The following is a 20,403-nucleotide window of genomic DNA, read 5'->3' as shown; positions in this document are numbered from 1 at the left end:
AAGCCCCATAGTAGGTCCTGATAAATGAGTTCAGAAAGGTGAATGAATGACTTTCATTCAAATTGCCTTAAGGGCGGAGGAATGAAGGTTAATATCTATACTGACAGCCCTTATGCCTTTGGGGTGTAAAGGACTTGTGTCTCTTATGAGAACAGACAGGATTTATGACAGCACCCAGTACCCTTCTCCATCTGCTAAACTGGATACTACCCAGCTCATGAGTATTTGAATAAAACCAATAAGATCTTTAAAATGAACTCAGTTGAACTTTGTCTTCTAACACTTTTTCCCTCCATGGACAGGAAAGAAAAGGACAAGCCCTCTTCCTGTTACAGGATCAGGGAACCAGGTCAGTATTATGAGAATTGGTCAAAAAAAAAAAAAATCAAGTATTTGTTTTGCCTTTCACATAAGACCTGGACCTCAGGACATACAATTAGTGGAGAAAGAATTTTTTTCTTCATAGAAGTAATCCAAACAAAAAAAGGTTGGGATAAAGGGCAGGATTACATGATTACTATTTTTGTGACTCGTGGATGGATGGATCTAAGCAGTATGGGCGATGAATGGCTGTCGACACTGTAATTTGAAGGAATGCTATGCGCCACCTGGTGGACGCACAGAACACAGCGGGAAAAGTGCCATTATTATACACAAGGGGCACCCCACTCCAGTACTCTTGCCTGGAGAATCCCATGGACGGAGGAGCCTAGTAGGCTGCAGTCCATTGGGTCGCTGAGGGTCGGACACGACTGAGCGACTTCACTTTCACTTTTCACTTTCATGCATTGGAGAAGGAAATGGCAACCCATTCCAGTGTTCTTGCCTGGGGAATCCCAGGGACAGGGGAGCCTGATGGGCTGCCATCTATGGGGTCGCACAGAGTCTGACACGACTGAAGTGACTCAGCAGCATTCTTCCCTGGTGGGCTTCCCTGGTGGCTCAGCGGTAAAGAATCTGCCTGTCAGTGCAGAAGACACAGGTTCCATCCCCGGGTCAGGAAGATCCCCTAGGGGAAGGAAGTGGCAATCCACTCCAGTATTCTTGCCTGGGAAATCCCATGGACAGAGGAGCCTGGTGGGCTACAGCTCATGGGGTCACAAAAGAGTCAGATACAACTTAGCGACTAAACAATACAAGAACAAGAGATATTGACAGGCTCAAATCATTAAAAGTAATCAAAGTTAATTTCATGGATAATGATATAAATCAGAATCATGTGTCCCAGGAAAGGACACAATAAGAAAACAATCCCTTCTGTAGTGTTCCTACCAGAGATATGTATGCTGGAGTGAATGATGAGCAAACATCAGACAACCCCAAAAACAAGGGATGTTCTACAAAATAACTGGCCTGTAAGCTTCAAAAGAGTGAAGACCGAATTTCCCTGGTGGTCCAGTGGTTAAGAATCTGCCTGCCAATGCAGGAACCATGGGTTGGATCCCTGGTCCAGGAAGATGCCACGGCCACGGGGCAACTAAGCCCGGGGGCGGCAACTATTGAGCCTGGGAGCTGAAACTACAAAGCTCACGAGCTGCAACCACTGAAACCCGCGCACCCTACAGCACATGCTCTGCAACTCGAGACACCACAGCAACGAGACGCACGCGCACCACAAGGAAGACCCAGAGCGTCCAAAGATAATAAATACAGTTGTAAAAATAAATGGAAAGCGTTAAAATACGTTATCAGTGTGATCTTTACCTGTACATTGCTATTTCACAACCAAGCAGACACACACACACTTTTTAGGTGTGTATGTTTGGGTGTGTATATCATCACATCCACCAGGGGGCGCGTCAGGCTTAGATTAGGGCTTGATTGCTTTTTCGTTTGATCTGATCTGAGAGGACTGGTTCTAATATGATTTGGTCTCAGAATGCCTTTATATTCTTAAAAACTATTGAGGAAAGAAGAATCATTTTTACAACATCTCTTTATTTGTTTATTTTAGCTACACTGGGCAATATACAGGATTTCAGTTCCCTGATCAGGGATCAAATGGGTGCCCCCTGCATTGGGAGCATGGGAATCTTAACCACTGGATTGCCTGGGAAATCTCCAGGATCCTGAAGAGTCTTTGTTTGTGTGGGTAATATACAATATGGTGTGATGTTCATCCAGCTCTCTGAAAAAAAAAAAAAAATCCGTGATATAATGTCTCTGTGATGTAAATTCTCCAAACCCGGGCTCATTTCATGCTACCAAAGATTTAACAATTGGCACATACGATCAGAAATTAAACAGTTCACTCTCCCGAGCCAGTAAGAGCTGGCATCAGCACACTACAGGACAGTTCTTCCAATTTACCATATATGAATCTAAGCTGATCATTCTTAAACATTCTTATTTATTTATTTGGCTGCACTGGGTCTCAGTGTGACAAGTGGGATCTAGTTCCCCAACCAGGAGTTGAACCCGGGCCCCCTGTACTGCACTGGGAGCACAGAGTCCCAGTCATTGGATGACCAGGGAAGCCCCTAAACTGATAAATTTTTTAAAGATTTATTTATTGATTGGAAAGTAGCAGTGATAAATACACTGCATGTTAATATCAGACCAATGACATAATCAAGTATCACATAGCCTCTGGAAAACTTTACCTTATAGCGGGAAGTAGCATAAGGCCAGGGGACTTCCCTGGTGATCCAGTGGCTAAGGCTCCACACTCCCAATACAGGGGACCTGAGTTTGAACTCTGGTCAGGCAACTAGACTCCCACATGCTGCTAAGACCTGGCACAGCCAAATAAAGTTTTTTTTTTTTTTTTCAAATAAATTTTTAAAAGAGTAACACATCTTAATATTCTGATGCAAGCAGTTTTGATCCTGCAGAGCTCATGAAAGGAGCTCAGAGACTCCCAGGGGTCTGCAGACCATACTTTGGGAATCACTGGCTTAGTGATATAATTTCAATTGACTGTAATAATAGATATAAAATCTATTCAATCCAGTACCCCCTTTAAAAATAATAGATTTTAAAATATATTCCTTTTATTACCAGGAAATGAAATTCATGCACAGACTAACTCATCTGTACCTATAATGTCTAATTAAAAATTATGGTAGGACTTCCCAGGTGGTGCACTGGGTAAGAAGCTGCCTGCCAATGCCAGGGACCCGGGTTAAATCCCCGGTGCAGGAAGATCCCACGTGTCATGAAGCATTTAAGCCCATGCTCTAGAGCCTGAGAGCCGAAACTCCTGCGCCCACACGCTGCAACTACCGAAACCCGTCCACCTAGAACCTGTGCTCCGCAACTAGGGATAGCCCACCCAGAAACAAAGACCCCAGGGCAACCAAAAATAAAATCCATTTTAAAATGATGGCAAGATATCTATAGTTTAGAAAAGAACCAGAAGAAAAATAAGCTCGGCAGTCCTTTACTAAGCATGTGTGTTTAAGAATGAAGGAGGTGTTTGATTTTTAGAAAGGTGGTTTGTATACGTGACATGTATGAGGCCAGCCCACCTGGGTTCAGGGTGACTCCTGGAAGCAAACAGATCAATATTCCCACAGTGAAATGTGGGCTGTTTACACCACAGTAGGATAAATATAGATTACCAAAGTAGCCCACGTGGGGCCAGCCTTTGCCATCAAGTGCACTCAATGGCACGCTCTCCTTTTCAGAGCTCTTTGGATCTCAGAATTGGGGATGACTGATGGTGAATCTGTAATTTATGATAAATAGGAAGTGATCCATTAGGTCGATGTTCTCAGACATTACAGGGCCGGATGTCCCTGCTTTCGATGACTAATAAGTTTAGATTTAAAGTGAATAAGACAAAATCCAGTCAAACGTCTATCTTTCTTGATAGACAACATTTTGATATAAGGGCTAAATGAAAACATTCATATATCTATTAAGAGAGAAGAAAAAATAGAGCGACTGGCTAATTTGTCTAGCACTCAAATACCCTAAAGACAGGGAATGTCAGTGCTATGATTCTCTAATATGATGAGCATATTCAATTCAGTTCAGTCGCTCAGTCGTGTCTGACTCTTTGTGACCCCATGGACTGCAGCACTCCAGGCTTCCCTGTCCATCACCAACTCCCAGAGTTTACTCAGACTCATGTCGATCGAGTCAGTGATGCCATCCAGCCTTCTCATCCTCTATTGACCCTTCTCCTCCTGCCTTCAGTCTTCCCCAGCATCACGGTCTTTTCAAATGAATCAGTTCCTCGCATCAGATGGCCAAAGTATTGGAGTTTCAACTTCAGCATCAGTCCTTCCAATGAATATTCAAGACTAATTTCCTTTAGGATGGACTGGTTGGATCTCCTTGCAGTCCAAGGGACTCTCAAGAGTCTTCTCCAACATCACAGTTCAAAAGCATCAATTCTTTGGTACTCAGCCTTCTTCACAGTCTAACTCTCACATCCATACATGACTACTGGAAATACCATAGCCTTGACTAGATGGACCTTTGTTGGCAAAGTAATGTCTCTGCTTAATATGCTGTCTAGGTTGGTCATAACTTTCCTTCCAAGGATCAAGCGTCTTAATTTCATGGCTGCAGTCACCATCTGCAGGGATTTTGGAGCCCCCAAAAATAAAGGTCCAACTCTCACATATGTACATGACTATTGGAAAAACCATACCTTTGCCTATACAAACCATGTCTGCAAAGTGAGGCCTCTGCTTTTTAATATACTGTCTAGGTTTGTCACAGCTTTCCTTCCAAGGAGCAAACGTCTTTTAATTTCACGACTGCAGTCGCCGTCCACAGTGATTTTGGAGCCCAAGAAAAGAAAACTTGTCATTCTTTCCACTTTCCCCCTTCTATTTGCCATGAAGTGATGGGACCGGATGCCATGATCTTTGTTTTCAGAATGTTGAGTTTTAAGCCAGCTTTTTCACTCTCCTCTTTCACCCTCATCAAGAGGCTCTTCGGGTTCTTTTTGCTTTCTGCCATTAGAATGGCATCATCTACATATCTGAGGTTGTTGATATATTTTAATATATATGCAAAATTCTTGCCAGCTATAGGTAAAAGTGGGAGCCTCTGTAGCCTAAGATGGTCGTTAAGAGATTCTTCTTGCATCCCATTCGAGCAGGAACCCAGGAAACCCCTTCTGGTCCGAGCTGCACAGTGCATCGCAACAATCTGGATTCCCGGGCCACCAAATGTCAGAAGACTTACAGATTTACACACATCTCCTAGGATGGGTCCAAGTGCTGAGACTTGCTCACTGAACCACGAAGGAGGGATGTACCAGGGAGCAGGGGGACTTCGAGAACTGGGGAGGGGCGTTCTGGCTTCCAGAGTCTAACCAGAGGTTTCACTGCAGGGAGTGCCAAAGCGCTGAGCACTTGCGCAGGGGGACTTGGGTCACTGTACCTATCACCCCCGTGGCGGGGTGGTTTCCTGCGTTTACACCAACATACACATCAAAGTCTTTGCAGAGAACCATGTGATGCAAGAGATTTTTAGATGCGTGTGCTTATAGTCGTGCGTGTGAGTTTCACGTGTCTTATGGATGACAGGTGCTGTTGTTACAGAACCCAGATACCTACATGCGTCACTTATCTGGGTGTGCATCAACACGCATCCACGTGCCAGCAGCAACAAGCAGGCTAACATCAAAGTATGCCTAAGGCCAAGACGGGCTCCCCTGGTGGCTCAGCTGTAAAGAATCCGCCTGCCAACGCAAGAGACTCGGTTTCCATCCCAGGGTTGGGGAGATCCCCTGGAGAAGGAAACAGCAACCCACTCCAACATTCTTGCCTGGGAAATCCCATGGGCAGAGGAGCCTGGCGGGCTGCAGTCCATGGGGTGGCAAAAGAGTCGTAGGACACAACTTAGCAACTAAACAACAAGGCCAAGACATAGATCTCGATCATGGTATGTGCTAGCACGAGCATTTGTCAGAATCCATGTGTTGCTACTGACTCGTGTGTTAATGGCAGCCTGTTACACGACACCTATGTGTGTGACATCAAAATGCACATGGACACGTATGCATGTGGACATGTAGGTGGTGACCATGCTTGTCTGAGCTATGCCTGTTCACCCTCCAGAATGGAGCCCTTTGACTGGCAGGGGAGTGAAGATTTGGAAACAACAGTCTGATCTACTTCAGGGTTTGGTTTTTTTTTTTTTTTTAACTAAAAGCATTTTACAGAAATGACTCAGTCACGGAGCAACATGCCCAAGCTCACACAGCTGGCAAGTGATGGAGTAAAAATTTGAACCCAAGCAGGCTGGCTATAGAACCATGGATCATAACCACTGATCAGCAGGAAAATAATGGAGCCCACCTGATGGAGCTGTCCTGATGTTCCAGTAAGAGCAGGAATTGCACTTGGCATAGAGCCGGTGCATAACACTTAGGACTCATCCTATTTAATCCATCGTCTGCTTCCAGGTTGGCTTGGCTCGAGTTTGGAGGGATTTTCTGCTCCTGGCAGTGTTCCAGGAATGCCAGCTGATTTTTATAAGCCCATATTATTAAGAGTCAGAGTCAGGGAAGGGGAGAGCTGAGACAAAATCAAATCACAAGATGGGACTTCCCTGGTGGTCGGGCAGTTAAGACTCAGAGCTCCTAATGCAGGGGGCCCGAGTCTGATCCCTGGTCAGGGAACTAGATCTCACCTGCCACAACTAAGACCAGGTGCAGCCAAATAAATAAGTATGTTTAAAAATTTTAAAAAGATTTAGATCACAAGAGGTGACGCCTGCAGAACGGTTAGGAGCTATTCCCCCCAGTCTTCGACAGCAGGGAGAGTGAGTCATACAGAAGTGAACATCAGCAAGTAAAATGCCCAAGCAGATGTACAGAAAACTAGCCAGGAATGCTGACTTGTCAGACTGGGAATGTTCACGGTTCTGGGGTTTTGTTGCTGAACCCTATTTCCCTGTTGATAAAATAAGCATTTTTACCTCCAATATCCCAAAGCCTAAGACTCCACCTCCATGGCACTGCTTGTAGGCAGAACTCCAAGGTAATGTTCTGTAAAAAAGATAATGTAAAAAGATAATGTTCTGTAAAAAAGATAATGTAAAAAGATAATGTTCTGTAAAAAAGATATTTCCCAAAAATAGCTGCAGTAATGTTTCCAGTTCCACACGTTCTTCCCTGTGGAAGCTTGATCTTTCCCATCAAGATGTGGAGTCTCTTTCCGTCCACTAGGCAGTATTTTTTGTGATTGCCTGTCGAAAGGAATGAGAGGGAAGTGACGCTGCATGACTTCCAAGGCTAGGTCATAAAGGAGGCATGGTTTCTGTGAGTGTTCTCGCTCACTCTTCCTCTCCACTGGGACTTGGCGGCCATGATGGGAGGAAGCCCAAGCAGCCGCATGGAAGGCCCACATGTAGATGCTCCAGGCACAGTCCCCAGGGGAGGTTCTAGGTGACAGGCAGCATCAACCACCAGGCAGGTGAGTGAGGGGAGCATCAGATCATTTCAGCTTCCCTTGCCAGGGGCCTGGGTTTGATCCCTGGTCAGCAAACTAGGTAGGATCGATCCCATAAGCCTTGCAACTCAGGCAAAAAAAAAAAAGTTCACTCCTTTAAAAAAAATTAATCAATTTATTTGACTACATCATGTCTTAGTTGCAGCATATGGATCTTTGATCTAAGCTGTGGCATGCAGGATCTTTTTATTGCAGCATGTGAAAGCTTATTTGCAGCACATGGGATTTGTTTCCCTGACCAGGGATTGAATTCAGGACCCCTGCTTTGGGAGCACAGAGTCTTAGCCACTGGACCACCAGGGAAGTCCCCCAAACATATCCTTTTAGCAAAAGTTAGAAACTATTTCAACAAACACATTTCCTGTATTGCTTTTGCTGCCAGGAACAACCAAGTGAAGTTTATTGTTAACCTAGATCATAGATGCCTGGCACATCTATGTACATAAGATTTAGTCCTGTTTTAATTTTTGTTTAACATATGCTAGTTTTCCTTGGACACCATAAGTCCTCAGCTTGGCTTTCTGCTGTGAGTTGGATAACCCCTGCTTCCTTGAACAGGACACTGATTCTCCTGCAGCCTTTTCTAGATTTGGCTTCACATTCACACATCTCTCTCCTGAGATTTAGGACACAGTCCCTCAGTTTATCAAGATTCTTTGGAGGGTAAGCAGCTGACATCAACTCAACTAATCTAAGCACAGAGTAAATAAATAAAACAATATTTAACAACAACAGCAACCACCAAAAACCCCATAATGGTTCCAAGATTAAAATGGTGTTCAGGTGTAGCCAGATCCAGGCACCTAAGTGCTAGTGTCAAGACTATCTTTCACAAACTTTCATTTCTGCTTTCCTCTGCATTGACATTCAGCTCATAAAGCCTTTCTCAGCAACAGAGCCCCATAAGCTCCAAGCTCACATCCCACTAGCTTGGCAACTCCAGGAGAAAGAGAACATCTTTCATGATAGTTGCAGCAAATGTCTCAGGGCTGGTTGTCACTATGCTAGGTTAGGTCACATACCTTCTCTGAACTAATCACTGTGATTTGAGAAACAGAATAAACTGGCTAGGTCTAGTCCCTGGTGGCTAAGTGGTAAAGAATCCAACTGCCAATGCAGGAGACCTGGGTTCGATCCCTGGGTCGAGATGATCCCTTGGAGGAGGAAACGGCAACCCTCTTCAGTATTCTTGCCTGGGAAATCCCATGGACAGAGGAATCTGGTGGGCTACAGTCCATGGGGTTGCAAGAGTCTGACATGACTTAGTGACTAAACCAAGCTATCACCAGTCGCTGGAGCTGGTGATGGGAGGGTTATGGCCAGTCCTGTTCAAATTAAATAGACTGAGGGACTTCCCTGGTGGTCCAGTGGCTGAACCTCTGCACTCCCAATGCATGTGGGCTTGGGTTTGGTCTCTGGTCAGGGAACTATATCCTACATGCTGAAACTAAGAGTTAGTATGTTGCAACTAAAGATCCCATGTGCTGCAACTAAGACCCGGTGCAGCCAGATACATAAATAAGTAAAAGTGCTTTATTTATTAATAAATAAAGAAGAGAGAAGAAGTTCCCCAAAAGAAAACTGAATGGGATACTAGGGTGGGCAAAATCCACAGACTTCTGCTATAGTGTCCTTTTCTTTGCCCAAAGCTGTATCCAGAATATTGACCTGCGGTGGATTAACACCCATCTTAGTCAAGTGTAACACTCCTCGGTGACCTCGCGTCTCTACCGTCTTACTTCCTTCACTGGTAGACAGCTACAACTTCTCCGCTCTTCTGAAAAGTGGGTGTGATTGAGTTTTGAAATTTACCTGACATAAACTTAATCACTCACCAGCGAGAACCTGCAAAGGGAGTTCGAGAGGCAAGGAGGCGGGATTGGGGACTGAGGGGTGCCAGACCAGAGGAGCGCGGACCAGGGAGCATGGGAGCGAGATGGAGGGATGAGAGGGTGGAAGGAAGGGACAAGGAACTGAGAGGGAACGGTGCGGTACAGAAGTGGAGGGACTGTAGAACTGGGGTGGGTGGGGTCGGGAGTTGGGGGCGAAAAGGAAAAGCGGGGGGCTCGGTGGGTAGGGAAGACGAGACAGAGTAGGCGGAGCTGGGCGACTCCAGAGGCAGGGCTGGGCCACTGGAGCGGGTGGGATTGGAAGTCGGAGGGGCCCATCTGGGGGTAGAAAGTGGAGGGGTGAGCCGGGGGTGGGAGTTAGAGGGTGGGGGCTGGGGTGTGAGGGACAGAGTGAACTACGTGGGTTCAGACGAGTGTCGGTGTCGGAACTTGGCGGGGTAGACTGGGCCAGAAGGAGAGGCCCGCCGACTGTGCACAGTGCGGGTGACACTGCCTAGAAGTCCGCGGCAAGGGGTGTGGCGGGGTGTGTGTGTGTATTCCTCGGTACCCGCCTCCTGCACACACACACGCCTGGCGTTCTAAGGCTCAGTCTCTGGTCCCGCCTCTTTCTTGGAAGTGACAGACCGATCAGCCAATCAGGGCCGCGGGCAGGGCGCGGGACAGCCAACCGCGAGGCGGGAGGAGGGGCTGAGGAGGGGGCTCGCGGGGCAGGGGAGGGGGCTAGGGGCCTCGAAGGGCTCCGGAGCTGCGACTGGAGAGTCATGGCGCTGGGACTACAGCGCGCAAGGTACTGGGCTTCGCGGGCAGGAGTGATGAGAATTGGGGGTTCTTCTTCCAGCGACCCCTGAGCCGGGTGGGGAAGGAGCGGGTGCAAGCCTAGGACGCCCTCGGACGCGCGGTTGCAGGCACATCCCCGCCGCACTTTCCACCCTAGGGGATCGCAGGGGTGGGGGCATTTCCCCAAGTCCAGGCTGCCACGCCCCTCTAGCCAGGAGCGACTTTGGGGTCTTGATCCCCGATTTCCTGCTGCTCTGGGTTCGCTTCCCTTTCTGATTAGGGGTGAAACTCGGGGTCCCCACGGAATTGGGGTGGTTGCACTTGAGCAGTTCCCGGGATTCTGCGGGAGGCATTTTCCTTCTTCAGAGTAACTTTTCTGGCCTCCGAGCCCCCAGAATTGAGGTTGTTCTTTGACACAAGACCCCTGGGGTCCTAGGAGATACGGGACAGCCCCGAATTGAGCCTTCCCAGATAAAGGGAATCCCTTAGAATTGGGAGTCAGCTATTGATTCAAGAGAGAACCTCCATAACTGGACCCTCCCTGATACTGTTTCCCAAACCTTGGGTTGCCTAGAAATAGGCAGAGGCGGTCACCTTTCAGAAGCCACCTGGGGGACCCTTCCCAAGGGCTTTTCTTGTATTCTTGTGAAAGGTAGGGTCATCCCTTTAATAATAGGAAAACAGCCTGACCCACTTCCCAAAGTCTAGCCTCTTATCTGACTCCTCCAACCCCACCCAATTCCTGTGACAGTGGGAAGCAGCACCCAAGCCTTATTTGGGAAGACCCCAGAGAGGGTGCTGTGCCTGCTTCAGTGTGAGCTGTGATGGGTGCGCCCCCTGCCGCAGCGGCCAGCTAGGTCATCCTGGGCACGGAGTGGGTTTCTGTGTTCCCTTCCCAACAGGTGCAGATCTGCTGGGCAGCACAGGGAACTGGTGTTCTGGGTCCACAGCCAGGGGGTCCTGTCTGGCCATGTTTTCATGGGACCCCGGAAAGTATCTCAAGCCCTTGATTTCTCCCGTCCAATCTGAGGCGTCCAGGAAGCCTCACCCCCTTCCCTCCTCCCTGGCTTCACAGGTCTGATTGGATCTGTCTACACCCTCATGTTTTCACATCCCTCCCCCACTCACCTATACTCCCCCCTGCAATTCTATTCCAGTCTCTGGCTCTGGGCCTGCCAGGGAAACTCTATCCCACCCTTTCTGGGCCAGCCCTGGCCCAGCCCCTCCTGACTGGGTGGGGGCCCCTCTTGGCTGAGCTGGGGGCGCTCCCCCTCTCCGCATCTAAGGACAGCCCTTTCCTTTGGTGTCATCTGAGCCTGCGCACCACCCACTCATAACTTGCACCCGGATCCCGGCCACGCTCCATCCCCTCCTGCACCCCTAGGATGGCATTTGGGCCAAAGAGGGTCTGGGTGATGGTGAGTGGGCCCCCATACTCCCTTACTGCTTCCCCCTCTTCCAGCTCTGGCTAATTGCCATCCCACCCCAGGCAAGGGTGATTCTCGGGAAGCCCCGATGGGCACTTGGCCCTGGGTGTCTCCCAGGTCAGAGGGTTCCCAGAGAACATAGGACTTGGGGTACAGGCACCCCACTGATTACCAGGTCCTTGGGAATGCGCAGAGTCAGGAGTAGAGAGACTCCCCCAACCCCCTTCCCCAAGTCCCTTCTCCAACCCAAACCCTGCCTCTGGCCTTTTCAGGCCACCTCAGGGCAGTGCCAAGAGGATCCTTGCATGGATTCAGCCTAAGGCCCCCCAAATCTTCTATACTTTTTGCAAGACCCCCAATACCAAGTCGATTGTCTGGAGAGGCACAGGAGCAGCCCCGAATGTGGGGCCAGTGTCCCCACTTTCTCTGTGCCTTTGCTCTCAGGGGCAAGTTCTTCAGGGCAGGGAAGAAGTGGGCTTCTCCCTCTCTTGGTGTGTGTGGGGGGGCACCAGGCCCTAGTCCCCATCCCAGGCCTTACCCTGGGGCCTCCCAGTCTGGCTCCACCCCCTGTTCTCTGCTGGAACACAGAGGAAGGGTGGCAGGGCTCCAGCTGCACGTCTCAACCTGGGCAGAGTGCCAAGGGGCTGGACCAGGGCTGGGCATGGGGCCAGCTGGGGAAATCCGGAGGCAGCAGGGGTGGGAGCAGGGGAAAGGACAGGGGTCCACTGGGCGGTGGAGGGGCCGGACAGGGGTCCCTTGGGTGGCATGCCCACCAAGGCATGTCACTTAAAAGCCCAGGCCCCAAAGTCAGGGTTCAAATCGTAGCTCACCAGCTTCCTGGCTGTGTGGCTTTATGCCAGCAGGCTGCTCTCTGAGCCTCAGTTTCATAGCCTGGAAAATGAGGGTTCTACTTCCCGTTTCCTGCACCAGATCTGGATGATGAGTGGTGATGGGACAGACCTTAGGTGGGCAATAAACTGTGTTCAAGTCAGACAGGATTCTGGGCAAAAGCAAACGCGTGGTTGGATTAACAGAAGCGTTGAGCATAGCTGCACATTGGTGGAGGGCCCTGGGATTACCAGCTTGGTGACTTGGGCTGATAATGCAATTGCTTGGAGACTCAGTTTCTGACTCTGTAAAAGGGAGATCACTTTTCCAGGTGCTTAGGGTTGTTGAAGGGACTTAATGGGGTCTCTAAGCTCATGAGTTTTCAATACACCAGTGCTATCATTATTATTAGTATCACTATGATTTAGTCTTTTTCTCAAAGTATTGTGTAAAAGTCACATGTGTGATTGCACACACACACCACACCACGGGGTTACCACTGAAGCCCGAGGGTTTCTCCAGAGCCTATGAGTCTCCTAAGCCTTCCATCCCTGATGTGGACAAAGAGGGAATAATAAAAGTTGCCTGCAATGCTGGAGACCCAGGTTCGATGCCTGGGTGGGAAGGGGATAGGCTACCCACCCCAGTATTCTTTGGCTTCCCTGGTGACTCAGACAGTAAAGAATCTGCCTGCAATGCAGGAGACCTGGGTTCGATCCCTGGGTTGGGAAGATCCCCTGGAGAAGGGCATGGCAACCTACTCCAGTATTCTTGCCTGGAGAATTCTGCTGCAGTCCATGGGGTCTCAAAGAGTCAAACCTTTATATAGCATTGACCAATTGCCAGCCTCAATTCTAAGCCCTTGACATACAGTAACTCATTTAGTCTTCACAACAGCCCCATGAGTATTTGTGCTGTTCTTGGGCACAGGGAGGCCGTGCAACTTGTCCAAAGTCACACAGCTAATAGGTCATGGAGTCGAGACTGGAATGCTGAACCAGAGGAATTAGCCCTGACTCTGTTTAAAGAGAAAGGCCAGGGACTTCCTTGGTGGTTCAGTGGTTAAGGCTTCGCCTTCCAATGCAGCCGGTAGGGGTTCCATCCCTGGCCAGGGAGCTATGACCTCACATGCCTCAGGGCCAAAGAAAAACCCCAAAACAAGAAAACAGAAGCAACATTGTAACAAATTCAATAAAAACTTTAATAATAATAATAAAATAAAAATATGTAAATAAATACAGGGAAAGGCCAGAGACCAGGAGAGGCCCACCCACACTTGCTGTCAGAATATCAGGAGAGCAGGCTGGGAGCCAGAGGGAGGGTCCTGCCGCAGCCACCAGCTAGCTCCTTCTATGAAGGGAGGAGTCGGCCACAGAGAGGAGTGTAGAGCCCAGCTGCCAGGGAGGTGGGGGGGCCAACCCCACCCCTACCCCCATCCCGGTCCCATTCCCTGTTCCCTCCGTCTGGGCCCCCAGCTCAGTGAGGCCCGCCCACCCCCACCCTCTGGGCAGGAAGACAAACAAGGCTGGAACAGAACGGGACAGGAGGACGGAATGTCCTCTGGGCAGAGGAGGACTGGAGGCCCCTGCCCCCCGCCAGCCAGGAGGGAGGGGATGAGGGCAGTTGCTGGCTCCCTCCACCCCTCCACCCAGCCTGTCCCCTTCTGTGCCTCCCTCCCACTTGCATGAGATTTTTCCCATCTGTAGAGAGACAGGAGGCACCACGCGCCTCCCTCCATTGCCTGGGGGTGGCGCTGCAGGGCTCCTGTTTGGGGGTGTGGTTGATGCCCCAGAAATGGCCTCTGGCTTTTAGGAAGGTCAGCTTCCCCTTCTCGGGTTTTGCTTCCATGGAGGCTGTGGAAGGGGCCCGGCCCAGGATAGGGGGGCAGCGGGGGGGAGGGGGGTGAGGAGGGGGTTGGTTTATAAGAAAAGAATTAGAAGGAATTAGAAGAATGAAGGCTTTGAAATCTCACTGCCCGAGTTCAGATCCCAACTCTTCCAGTTAATGGCTTTATGACTCTGGGGTGAAGGACTTACCTTTTCAGAGTCTCAGTTTCCCCTTTGTGAAATGGAGGTTTCAGAGCCTAGGCTTTCTTTAAAAAAAAAAAAAAAAAAATTATTTATTTGGCTGACTTCGGTCTTAGTTGCCCCATAGCATGTGGGATTTTAGTTCCCCTACCAGGGATCAAACCATTGTCTCCTGCTTTGGAAGGTGGCTTCTTAACCATTGGACCACCAGGGAAGTCCCTGCCTAGGGCTTTCTTAGGATTGAATGAGTACACGTAGGCTGAGTCCTTACTTAGTGCAATGCCAGACTCATAAATACTTAGCAAATTATAGCTGCTTATTTATGGTTTTTCGTACTGTCCACGGGGTTCTCCAGGCAAGGATACTGGAGTGGGTTGCCATTTATAGCCAACTCACTGGAGAAGACCTTGATCATGGGAAAAATTGAAGGTCAAAGGAGAAGGGGGCAGCAGAGGATGAGATGGTTAGATAGCATCACCGACTCAGTGAACATGAATCTGAGCAAACTCCAGGAGATAATGGAGGACAGAGGAGGCTGGTGTGCTATACTCCATGGAGTCACAAAGAGTTGGACATGACTTAGCAAGGGAACAACAAATTTATGGTTTTTTATCAATAGTAGTATCTCAATATAGATAAGATTACACATATACTATACTATATGTAACATATTCTATCATTTTTCCCCAAAAAACTATAGAGTTTGGATTCAGAGAGACCTGGAATTTGACTTTTAAGACAGTGCAGAAACCGGAAGAAGTACTAAAACCTGGAGATAATCCAGGGCCATACAACAGGAGATGAGGGTTTGATCCCTGGGTCGGGAAGATCCCGTGGAGAAGGAAATGACAAACTACTCCAGTATTCTTGCCTGGAGAATCCCATGGACAGAGGAGCCTGGCGGGCTACAGTCCATAGGATTGCAAAGAGTTGGACACGACTGAAGCAACTCGGCACGTACATACAACAGAGGAAACTGAAGAATTCAGGCAGACCAGTGTTCAAACCTTAGCTTCACTCCTTGTGGGCAAGCATTGCACCTCTCTGTGCCTGGGTTTCATAAGTTCAATGGGGATAATGATATTGTCTTCCTCCTAGGGATGTCTGAGCTACATGGGTTAATTTACGCACATGGCACAGGGTCTGACATAATAGTAAAAGCTGGATACGTGGCAGATATTTCTGAAAACAATCAAACAAACAAACAAAAAAACACGATAACTTTCTACTTCCAACCCCACACGCAGAATTCAAGCATTTGAAATGGATTAAAGGGCAGGGGTAAGTGGTTAGCCATTGGCTGAACAGAACCCCCCAGGACCCTAGGGATGGTTTGCTGTGTCTCTCTGGCAGGGCCCGGGGAAATGGGTCGTTGGACTTTGAGATCTGTACTCCAAGATTCTGAGAACTCAGCTCAGCCGAGGAGGGAAAAGGGCAGGAGACGGGGTTCAGGGAGGTTGTAGGGCAGAGGGCCTGGAGGGGGCTGCAGGCATCTTCTTGTACCCTCCCTCCCCTTGTTACTGGCCATCGCTGCCAGCCTCCTCCCAGCAGGAGGCCTCCCTGTTACCCAGTCGCCCCAAGCCCGGGGAATAATCAGCAGATAAGTCAGGGAGGGGACAGGGCGGCCCTGGGCACGCCTTGGAGAGGAGTGAGGCACCGGAGGGCAGCATGGGCTGGCGCACGGACAATAAAACCCGAGGCTAGGAGCGACTCGATAGTATAAACCACCCAGAGAGCTCCAGGAACTCGCCCGGGCCACACAGCGAGGCCTGCACAGTCGCGGTTCTGACTTCTCTGAGACCCATGTGGCAGCACCCCACGTGTTTGCCGCATCCAACTCTTTCCCTTCCCGGAGCGCCTCCAGTGAACGCAGGCCATGCCCGCAGGTCGAGCACGGAGCTGCGCAAGGAGAAGTCCCGGGATGCGGCCCGCAGCCGGCGCAGCCAGGAGACCGAGGTGCTGTACCAGCTGGCGCACACGCTGCCCTTCGCGCGCGGGGTCAGCGCCCACCTGGACAAGGCCTCCATCATGCGCCTCACCATCAGCTACCTGCGCATGCACCGCCTCTGCACCGCAGGTGAGCCCCGTCCCCGGGAATTCCCACCTGGGCAAGGCCCCGCCCTCGGAAAGGTACCTCCTGAGGAGACCCCTCCGGGAAGCCGCGTCCCGACAAGGCCCCGCCCCCAGATGGCTTCCCGGCGGAGCCCCGCCCCTCTGGAATCCAAGTCCCCTGAGAGGCCCCGCCCCCTCGAGTTCTGGCCAATCGGAATCCAGTGCTAGGAATCCCCGTCCTCTTCGAAGTCTGTTATTTGTTAGGCCCCGCCCGTTGGAATGCTCCCTTGCATAGCTCCGCCTCCTTAGAGTTAGAACTCTAAGAAATAGTGAAGGCTCAGACCTGAAGAATCAGCCTGCAATGCAAGAGACCCGGTTCTACACCTGGGTCGGAAGATTCCCCTGGAAAAGGGAATGGCTACCCACTCCAGTATTCTTGCCTGGAGAGTTCCATGGACAGAGGAGCCTGACGGGTTACAATCCATGCGGTCACGAAGAGTCAGAGAGGACTGAGCGGCTACCACTTTCGTTTCACTGTTTCGCTAAACTCCCTAAGGCACCTGGACCCTTAGGACTTGGTCCCCTGGGAGATCTTCTCAGCTAGACTCACTAGTTATATTGTTTGTCCCCTTGAATTCCCACCCTGTTAAACTAAAAGTCAGCGGGAGGCTTTCTCTCTCTCTCTTTCTCACACACACACCCCTTGGAATCCCAGGACCCTGCAAAGATTTTATTATGGGGAAAGTGGAGTCATCCTCTGGAGACTCTGCCCGTTAGACTTTCCTGTCTTGTATTCTGTCCTCCTTAGAATTCTGTCGCTTGGGAGTCCCTGCTTCTTTAGAATTCTGCCCATCAGGAAGGTCCTGCCCAAGAATTCTGAACCCTTGGCAAGCTTGGCCCCCTTGGAATTCTGACTCCCCTTATACCTTGGCCCCTTAGAATTTTGACCCCTGGGAATTTCATCCCGTTAGGATTCTGCCCTCCTCAGGGTTCTATTAGGGGCTTCGCAGATGGCTCAGTGGTAAAGAATCTGCCTGCAATGCCAGAGACTCAGGTTCGATCCCTGGGTTTAGAAGATCCCCTGGAGAAGGAAATGGCAGCCCACTCCAGTATTCTTGCCTGGGAAATCCCATGGACAGAGGAGTCTGGCAGACTAAAGTCCCAAAAGAGTCATAGGACACTACTTATTGACTAAACAACAAGAGTTCTATCCCCCTGGGAGACCCCTGCCTTCCTAGAATTCTGTACCCCTGGGAGGCCTTGTTCTCTTAGAATTCCAGTCCTCCTTGGTCCTTCCCTCTTCCTTGGGACTCCAAGTCACTGGGATGTGCCCCACTCACCTGGGGGTACCTGTAAGTCCCTCTGAGTGAAGGAAAGCAGAGGGAGGCTAGCCAGGGCGGGCTCACGGCTGACTGGACACACCCCATCCATCCTGGCCCGGACACCAGGGGAGTGGAACCAGGTGGGAGCAGGGGGCGAACCGCTGGATGCCTGCTACCTGAAGGCCCTGGAGGGCTTTGTTATGGTGCTCACCGCCGAGGGAGACATGGCTTACCTGTCAGAAAATGTCAGCAAACACCTGGGCCTCAGTCAGGTAAGAGGGACTCCTACTTTGTGCAGGCGATGCTGGGATACGGATGGCACCAGAACCACCTTAGCCCTGCTTTTACAAGGCCCACAGTGCAAAGGGGAGGCAAATATGTCACCAGACAGGAAAATTTGGAATGGGTAGGGCTGGGGTGGGACAGCTAAAGGGGCTGTACAAGCCTGGGGTGGACGCTGGTACCTGAACCAGACTGGGAGGGAATCAAGGGCTTCCTGGAAAAGACATCTGAGCTAAAACCTGAAGGACTTACCCAGTCAAAGGGTATGGTGAATGGTTGGGACCACCAAAGGCTAGGAATGTACATGGCCAAGGAAACAATATGCCAAGACACAGATGTGAGATAAAAGCAGAACCTTTGGGGACATTTCTCCGAGTTAGGTGCAGAGTGCAGGGAGAGAAAGTGACAGAAAGGCTGGAGGTCAAAATTTAGGACTGAAATAGAAGGTTTGTCTCCAGGGCACTAGGGAGTCATGGAAGGATTTTAAGCAGAGGAGAGATTGTGTCAGAAAGGTGCAATCAGATTTTCATTTTAGAAAGATCCCTCTAGCTACTGCACAGAGATAGAATTGGAGAGAGTGAACCTAGAGGCTGGAAACTCCATAAAATGGTGGATGTGGGGTCCCAAATGGGCGAAGAGGAGTAGGATGAGGGGCCCGGGGATGGGGAGCCAAGAGGCTTAGGGAGTAGAACTAATTTCAGCTCATCTTACACCCAGTCCCAGGAGATGGCTACTGTTTTTTTTCTTATATCACATAGATGAGCTGCACTGCTGCTGCTGCTAAGTCACGTCAGTCATGTCAGATGAGCTCCACAGTTGGCATCTATTCCTTTCCCCTGCCTTGTTATCCCACTCTTTAAAAAAGAAAATTTATTTATCTGCGTCAGGTCTTAGTTGCATCATGAGGGATCTTTCGTTGTGGCACATGGACTCTCTGGGTGTGGCCTTCCTGGCTCAGTAGGTGTGGCTCTCAGTCTTAGTTACTCCTCAGCATGTGGGATCTTAGTTCCCCAACCAGGGATCGAACCCACATCCCATGCCTTGCAAGGCAGATTCTTAATCACTGGATCACAAGGAAAGTCCCCATCCCACTCTTGATGCAAACTTCTGTTAGTTTGAGCTCTTGAGTTCAGAGAGGTGAATGTTCCAAGGTCCCAGAGCTAGGAAATGGCAGAGCCAGAACTCCAAGATCTCATCACTCCCCTGTTCAGCTTTAGCTCTGACCACTACCTCTAAGATAATGTTCCATCATTTCATCATAAGGGCTTCCCTAGTAGCTCAGCTGGTAAAGAATCTGCCTGCAATGCAGGAGACCTGGGTTCGATCCCTGGGTCGGGAAGATCCCCTGGAGGAGGGCATGGCACCCACTCCAGGATTCTTGCCTGGAAAATCCCCACGGACAGAGGAGCCTGGTGGGTTACAGTCCATAGGGTTGCAAAGAGTTGGACGCAACTGAGGGGCCAAGCACAACACAGCACAACCCTGCTTTAGTTCTCTTTGTATCAGTTAGTATATTGTTTTATATGGCTCAGACGCTGAAGAACCTACCTGCAATCTGGGAGACTCAGGTTTGATCCCTGGTTTGGGAAGATCCCCAGGAGAAAGAAATGGCAATCCACTCCTGTATTCTTGCCTGGAAAATCCCATGGACAGAGGAGCCTGGTGGGCTACAGTCCATGGGGTCGCAAAGTCAGACATGACTAAAGTGACTGAGCATGTGCCCCACTACCCAGTAAGCTCTGAGAGTTAGGGGTTTTGTCTTTGTAGTTACTTCCGTGCCCACACCATCTAGAAGAAGGCCTGGCATGCTGAAGAAATGAATGAATGAATGAATGAATAAGGAGACTAGGAAAATAATCCGGGTTCATGAATTGGGGCAGGGTGATGAGGATGGGAAGGGTGAGATGGGTCAGAGGCCCTTGTAAAAATGCTTTTCCTCCAAGGCAACCCTCTGCTTCCCTCCCTCCCAGCTGGAGCTGATCGGACACAATATCTTTGATTTTATCCATCCCTGTGACCAAGAGGAGCTTCAAGATGCCCTGACCCCCCGGCAGAGTGAGTTCCCTGGAGGTCTCTGCCCTTAAATTACAGAAACTGAGGCTCCATCCTGCCCTCAGCATATCCTCTCCCCTCTGGAATCAGTTCAGTTCAGTTCCGTCGCTCAGTTGTGTCCGACTCTTTGTGACCCCATGGACTGCGGCACGCCAAGCTTCCCTGTCCACTGAGAAAAAAAGATGGGAAAAGAAGGACGCTGTGGCCCTGCCCTGGGGGAATGCAGGGACTCAGCCCGCTCTGGGGGGGGCGGGTCTTAAAGAGCGTAACATACCCCTGGGAGACCCTCTCTGGTTTCAGGTCTAGATTTTGAGGATGAGGCTGGTAAGAGTTTAGTAACCGGGGTGCTGGAGGGACCTGGGCCCTGT

The 20,403-nt window shown here is 50.0% G+C and overlaps 1 protein-coding gene across 5 annotated transcripts in view; it reads left to right on the top strand.

The window, feature by feature from the left end:
• Positions 1–9,986: 9,986 nt before the first annotated feature.
• The window catches only part of HIF3A (hypoxia inducible factor 3 subunit alpha), a 31,572-nt gene continuing 21,155 nt past the window's right edge, over positions 9,987–20,403 (top strand). For 2 of the 5 annotated variants that reach the window (XM_027515396.1, XM_027515393.1), the window contains exons 1-4: positions 9,987–10,055; positions 16,214–16,404; positions 17,828–17,973; positions 19,954–20,038. In XM_027515396.1, the coding sequence (XP_027371197.1) occupies positions 10,030–10,055; positions 16,214–16,404; positions 17,828–17,973; positions 19,954–20,038 (448 nt within the window). In that variant the 5' untranslated portion in view covers positions 9,987–10,029. Of the gene's footprint in view, positions 10,056–11,366; positions 11,464–15,236; positions 16,405–17,827; positions 17,974–19,953; positions 20,039–20,403 lie in introns of those variants that run through there. The other 3 variants (XM_027515394.1, XM_027515395.1, XM_027515392.1) reach the window with 3 other exon arrangements.

The sequence above is a fragment of the Bos indicus x Bos taurus genome, chromosome 18 (genome assembly GCF_003369695.1).
Source record: "Bos indicus x Bos taurus breed Angus x Brahman F1 hybrid chromosome 18, Bos_hybrid_MaternalHap_v2.0, whole genome shotgun sequence".
NCBI classification, from domain to species: domain Eukaryota; kingdom Metazoa; phylum Chordata; class Mammalia; order Artiodactyla; family Bovidae; genus Bos; species Bos indicus x Bos taurus.
Note: the sequence above shows the minus strand (reverse complement) of the source record. Positions and strands in the feature narration are given on the sequence as shown.